This window comes from Bactrocera latifrons, unplaced genomic scaffold (genome assembly GCF_001853355.1).
Source record: "Bactrocera latifrons isolate USDA-ARS-PBARC rearing strain unplaced genomic scaffold, ASM185335v1 scaffold_134, whole genome shotgun sequence".
Classification (NCBI taxonomy): Eukaryota; Metazoa; Arthropoda; class Insecta; order Diptera; family Tephritidae; genus Bactrocera; species Bactrocera latifrons.
In genome coordinates this window covers 883,427-890,398 of record NW_017534786.1, presented here as the reverse complement: position 1 = coordinate 890,398, position 6,972 = coordinate 883,427, and the positions used below count along the sequence as shown (strand labels likewise).

Below are 6,972 nucleotides of genomic sequence, written 5' to 3'. Positions count from 1 at the left end.
CTTCATAATTTCAATATTATTCGGAATATTGACTCATACGGCACAAATTAGTTTTGAATTTCCTTTCTAATTAATGTATAAATGATTTCCAATTATTTCAAAAATATATTTAATAATATATGTACATATGTATATAAAAACATATAAAAAAAATGGTAGAAATAATGCCTTGAGAATTACTTTGTTATTACATGTTATGGCGATGGAAAATTTATATTATTCTCACACTTTAAACATTTACCAATATTTTATATTTACATTTTGATATTATTTATACAAAATTATTTTCACTTCTACTTTTGGCAGGCAGCTAATAATTGCACTGGATATCACTACCATTTTTCACTTCTTTGATTAAAATTTATAATTGCTTTATTTCACTCTTTCACTTTATACTTTTTAATTTTAAATATGAAAAACTCCACTTGTTAAAAATATCTTGCTTCAAAAAAGTTTTTCTTATTTAAATATTTTTTTAATCGCTTTCGTTGTTGCGCCAATTATTTCATTTTAATTTTTTTCAGCTTATTAGATTTCTTTTCAATTAGTTTCAGTTTATTGTATTGTATTTAATTTAATTTAATTTTATAAAATATTTTCATTCTTCTATATGTTCCTTATAATTTTTTATTAAATACTTTTTACACATTTTTATTCGTGCATCACTTATTTACATATGAAAAAGCCTTTATACATTTTCAGCGTCCGTTATTCGTGCAAAGCGAAGCTCATTTTAACACATATCGGCTCCGTTACTCTATTCGTACACATATTCACTCGTTGGTACTTTATAAAAACAATAAACCTTAAACAACGGCGTTTTCTTATTTCTTTGTTAAATTACGTGCTGCGCAATTACAAAATTGCAATATTTATTTTTGTGCAAGCATTACATATAGTGAATACCGTTATTCGAATTCTTTGCATGCATCTACTTGTACTCTGACATTTCGCAAATATCCGCCGCCTTTTTAAAATCGCGTTCTTGCATCCGTGTCCGCGCGTGAGAAATTAAAATTGTTAAGTAAATTTAGTGTAAAATTGAATTTTTCTATTTTAATATAATCCTGTTCACGTTTAACCGTGATAATCAAATGAAAAGTAATAGTAAAGTAAAGTGAGTTTTAAGTGTGTGGTGCAATGTCGCGTCGGTTGTAAAAAAGTCAATGAAAAGTAAAAAAAAAACAAAAAAATCAGTGAAAAGTTGTGCGTGTTCTTGAAATCCAAAAGTATTTATTGCAAATTGCTGCCCGTCACAGCAGATCGCCAGATGTGCAACAATTGAGCATTGTTTGCATTCACTTCTAGACCTTCGGCATATTTAATATTAATGGTAAGTCTATGCTATTCAAATAGTTAACATAACCTTAAAATACCAGCAAGTGGTTTTTGCTTCTGTATAAATTTTTCAAGCATAATATTTTAAGTACATATTTATATGCGTGCTTATACATAGGTGCTCTAATAACAAATGCCTACCTACTGCATTTTGCTTCATATAAAAATAAAAAAACCTTAGAAAATGTGTACGTGTGTTTTTATTGTTTTTCTATATTAATTTTCATGTATTTAAATAAGACTTAGATAATATGCACAACATGCTTGTTTTAATTTGTTTTTCATTACTTTGATAATTGTTTTCTGTGCAAACCCTTTATGCCGTACAATTGTCGTATATTTCATCAGCCTTGAATACCATAGAATTCGAAATATATTATAATAATCATTATTAAATTCTTTACTTTAGGTTTAAATATTATTGAATGTTATACTCAAGTTATTTTTTCGTTCGTTTTATAATTACAAATGCAGTTAATTGCATTTAAAGGCCATAAAAGGAATTTATTTACGTGAAAAGCTAATATTTTATTGTATAAAATTTTAACGAAATAAATAATAAAAAAAGTAAGGAAGTCACATTCAAGGAATATAAATAGCTGTTATGAATTTATACAAATAATACTATAAATAAAAATTTGATCATTTTAGGATATATTCAAAGTATGGCATTCCGAATCCACCTAATTTTGCACTTTGAAATATTTCGATTCTCAGAAAAATTTATATGCGTTTTGGAATCCTGTTATTGTTGTTGGTTTGTCTTAATTTCGCTGTTAGTTCTTTTTGTTTTTTGAAATTTCATTTTCTACATTGCCATCTAAGTTTGCCTTCGCTTTGCTTGTGATTGTGTAATTTTTATGTCTATTTCAATGTGAAACGCTGAAATGCGTGATTACAAGCTGTTGCTTTTGTTGTGTTTGCCATTTAAGTTACTTTAATAAACTACAGTTAGTGGTTTAGAAGTTAATTTAATAAAACTTGTATTAATTACGTTAACTATTAACTTCATTTTCATTAACATTTTTATTACTTTTTGTATTGTTTGTTTATGAAGAGATATATTTGCTTGTACGCTGCTTTTTTCTTTTTCATTTTTAATTAATTTCCTGTGGGAACTCTAAATAGGTTCGTAAATTGTCGCTAATCTATTGCAATTACATATTTTTTGAACAATAATATATTTTTCACGTTTTTTCTTGCAACTTTTTCTTATTTCTGTTTGTTTTTTAAGTAGCTATTAGAAATTAGGGATAAAGAAGTTTTGAATATAAAAAGAAAAATGCAAAAAATGTTAAAAAATTAGTTCTAGTAAGATTTAACTGAAATTATAATCCTTTTTTGTATTCTGTGCTTTGCAAAAACATATCTATATTTCATATTTAGTATTATAACAGTTCTCCGCTTTCCTTTGACTTTGTTTGAAGTCATATTGTATGCGGCAAAAATAAACAAAATTGTTTTAAATTAGCGATTCGCTTTGTGTGCATTATGCATTATTGCATATGGTATTGACTTATAGCAATGTGTCGTCAATTCAACGATGGTATCCGCATGTCATGCCAATTAATTTCAATATTTGGCCACTTTGTCTGCAAACAGGTTAGCATTGGATTGGAGATGCATACCGATTTTAAGTCGCTTTCAAGCAATATGGCAGAACCTTTACAATAACCCACCTGCAAGTCAACGTACAATAAATATTTTTTTAAATTAAATTTATACAAAACAAGAAAAATATTAATTTCGGTTGCAGCGATAATTTCATACTTTGTTGCCTTCATTAGAACCGGGTATGCCATTGTAGTGCATTAAATCAAATGTATCTGGTGTTGATCGCTGCTCCTGTGGGAAGAACTCGTCCATAAATGCATTTAAGAGAATAATGTGTAAGCCCTCCGGGTCGAGACGCTTTTGCATGATTTCCACACTAAAAAAAAAATATTTGTTAAATAATTTTCCCTGCAAAATAGCATAACTGTACATTCAAAGTAACTAGACAAGTTACTTACTACTCAGGCTCGTTGACCAAATCCAATGCGGCCAAAACATCTTGTAGCACATCAGCCGGTATAAAATTATTACCTTCGGGATCATACGATTTGAAAACGCGTCTTGCCAGCTCAGAAGGTGTTTCGGGTGACACCAGCCTCTTTTCAGTACTAAATAGCACTGTAGTGTACAAAAATATTGACATTTAAGGGAAACACCCCAAAAAAATTCCTCATCTACGTACCAGTTAAATGCGTCTCCGAACCCATCACCCAAACAGGGTTTTTGGGATTCTTATAGAATGAACCGACGGTACAGTAACGCATTTGCTCCATTAATGTGATAAAACCAATATCGCTTTGCTCATTTATGCCGCGCAACTTTAAGCCACCAACATCCTGATCATTATCCCATACATGTGCTACAGCGCGTCCTGTTAACATAAGATTGATGAGCGCTTGCGACCCATAGCCATATGTGTTGTGTATCAGCGGCTCAGAGGTATCGGACAATTCCGAAATAACATTATCAATGTTCTATTATTTTAAAAGAATACAAAAATCTGCATTAAGAAATTATTTTTGAAACCTTTAAAAATCTAACCTTCGTGAGCAGCACTGAATAAAGGAAGAGCATAACGCCATATTGGCCCGAGAGCACTTGCCAGTGTTCCGTATAATATTTCTCCACTTCTTCAATCGTGTCAAAGTTTAGTACTTGTAGACCCTCATGATATGCATCTGAAGAGACTTCACGTGCATCTGCTACACGCACCATAGTTGCCGCACCAGCATCAACCGGTTCTGTCGTAGCCTCTTCCAAAGTTTCTGTACTCAGCTTTACATCTGGAATGTCACTTGCGGCGTTCACGACTTCTTTGGCTTCCGCGCATTGCTCCATCGGCAGCGAAACAATTCGAAAGCGTTTGGCACAGCATTTACTAAGGATGGCGCATAACGCTTGTATTAACAGGTGTCGACACTTATCTTGCGTGAGCTAAGTCGAAAACAAAAATTACAAAATATTACACAGTTTAAGTAAAGAATTACACTTACGTCTTTGAGAAAGTGACCTGGCGTATCCATAATAAGTATTTTTAACAGGTTTGCCTGCACGGGCGCTATCACAGCACATGGTCCACCCTCTTTCTGCACCAAAGCTGATGGTTCTGTATCACTAAATTCGAAGCCTACAAATATTTATCAAAAACATTTATTTTTAGATAACCACACCTTTGTATTGTATGTGCACTGAGTCACTTTGTGCTATTTTGAAAATATTTACTAACCTTGGGACCAACGTCGAAACACATCCACACGTATGTTGGGACCCCACAGTAATTTGCGAATCTCTTGTAATTCTCTTGCGGCATTTTCCGATAATTCGGCTTGTGTTAGTCCGGATCGTTCCTTACTAACTAAACTGCATGCAATTTCTGTTAATATAATAAATTGTGGTTTTACTTTCACTGTAATATGGTAATAATGTTACGTTTTATTTGGCTGCTCATATTTGTTAGAAATTAATGTCACCAATAGTTCATTCTTTTATGTTTGGGTTGTGTTGTCGGAGCTGCGCTTCCACACAAATTGAGGTTAAGTAGCCTCAAGGTAATTGGAATGTGAAGCTAAATCTATTTCCCACTAATTCAAAAATCAAAAAATAAACATTACTGCTGTTTATTTCATTATATTTTGTTTTTCATGTCAACCCTTTTCACCTATGCATTAAATATTAGTCATTTTTAGCATTAGAAACAACTACATTGGAGTAGCTAATACGTATATCCGACACAAATAGTTCAGAAATTCCTTTCAACAATAAGATAGGAAAGCCACAAATATACGCATATACCCACCGCTCTCCATTCTTATCGATTGCGTTTCACTGGAACGCATCTGACGCTTAATTTGGTACAAATGCAACTTCTTCTCGTTCTGTTTACACCATTTCAAGCGGAATTTACAATGTTTATTTATCAAAATTACAAGTTTTATGAAATGCACTGCAAAATTGAACACAAATTCAGGTTGACTCGATGCAACGCAAAGTTGCCAATTAGAAAGCTGCCAAATGCATTTTTCATTGAGATATTTTAGTTACAAGAGTAGCGTATTATAGAAACGTAATTAGTTTCTTTAATAAAATATTAAAATTTTGAATATGAAAATTATGTGATCTGAAGTTATTTATTTTATTTAATATCTTTTTTAATGATTGATAAATAATGTTGAAAATTTTATTTAATATTATTCAATCTGAGTGGCAGCACCATAATCAGCCTGTAGATGGCGCACATGACGGTATGTTCGTACGAGCCAAAGGCGTTGTCAGTCGTAACAAAAATGTAAAAAAAAGTTGCAATATGCATAAAAGTTTGGRATTTTTTGGATATTATTTTTATTTTTATTTGTGGTTATAGTTATTTTCTTTACAGTCAATAATATTTGATTTCGAAATAGTTTGCTTTCCTGCATAGCACCAATATTTTTTTTATAGCGATTCCTCTTCTTAATAACATAAAATGATAAAAAAAATTTGTTTAATAATTCAAATCAAGTAATATATCATAATTTAGCTGCAAATTGCTTTATAATTTCCTTAATGTTCTATTAATTATTAAAATATATTTTACATAACCGACAATAGAAATTGATAAGTCTTATCCCAGTAGATATTGCATTATATAGTTGTTGCAAAGGTTGTTGTCTTTGCTTTTTGCGGTTAGTAGAGTTTTATTCGTGTCCTCACATCGTAATTTAAAGCTTAATTTATAATAAACTACATAATTTAGTCAAAAGCGGTTCGTAAATTATGAAGAAATGATACATACGTATGGATATATTTTTTACAGAATGTGGGATGCTTCTTCGTCTTTTTTTATATATGTATAAATATATACACAATTCAAGAAAATACATATCTAGTTCCAATGCTATTGAAAAATAAAAAAATGTTGCTATTTTCCAACAATAGCAATAACATGCCGACCACCCATGACATAGGTGTGGAGTGAAAAGTTAGTTTTTAGTTATGCTGTTGCTGCAGAAGAGAAAACAATAAAATAAAATAAAAACAGTATATACATACTTACATACCGTTATAGTTGACCATAGCAATTCATAGATACAATTTCTTATCCAATATTTACCATCAATCTGTGTATTTTAAATTTGCATATTTCCCAAAGCCAACCCACCACTACCCATCATCATTCTTTTTTTTTACAATTTGTGTATATATATTTGCTACAAAATACTGTTGACTTACAGCAATGACATAATTGAAATCGCATAAGAGAATCTATGCATACACGCTATGTATTTGTATTATTTATCGTTTTATTATAGTTATTTATTACGACAAACCGGAAATGCTAATAATGGCAAATAGAGATAGAAAGTGTGGTAAATATGCCTAAAGGAATAATGTTTTTGCAATAGTATGTTTGTGTATTTTCATAACATTTTAATACTTTTTTCGGCGTTCCTTCACTTCGGTTGCTCTTCTGTCTCTCTGTAAACGGTTGCTTCAAACATGGAGTTTTTGTGGTGGCCCAACGAAAAATGGATGCAATTAATCACGCTGAATGTCCGTGGGGAGTGATAGTGATATCACGTGTTTGAGAGTAAGAATAACAGG

At 31.0% G+C, this 6,972-nt stretch overlaps 1 protein-coding gene across 2 annotated transcripts; it reads right to left on the bottom strand.

Annotated features, from left to right (window-relative positions):
- Positions 1-2,083: 2,083 nt before the first annotated feature.
- LOC108965113 (ubiquitin carboxyl-terminal hydrolase FAM188A homolog) lies at positions 2,084-5,385 on the bottom strand. 2 transcript variants are annotated; one of them, XM_018927316.1, is made up of 8 exons: positions 5,189-5,385; positions 4,619-4,765; positions 4,386-4,519; positions 3,934-4,326; positions 3,575-3,866; positions 3,351-3,510; positions 3,109-3,268; positions 2,084-3,017 (listed from the first exon to the last, which is right to left on the bottom strand). In XM_018927316.1, exons 1-8 carry the CDS (start codon positions 5,226-5,228, stop codon positions 2,871-2,873), a joined length of 1,473 nt encoding a protein of 490 aa, XP_018782861.1. In that variant the 5' UTR covers positions 5,229-5,385; the 3' UTR covers positions 2,084-2,870. The 2 variants fall into 2 exon arrangements, with proteins under 2 accessions (XP_018782861.1, XP_018782862.1); XM_018927317.1 differs by lacking the exon at positions 5,189-5,385 and adding an exon at positions 4,822-5,090.
- Positions 5,386-6,972: the final 1,587 nt, after the last annotated feature.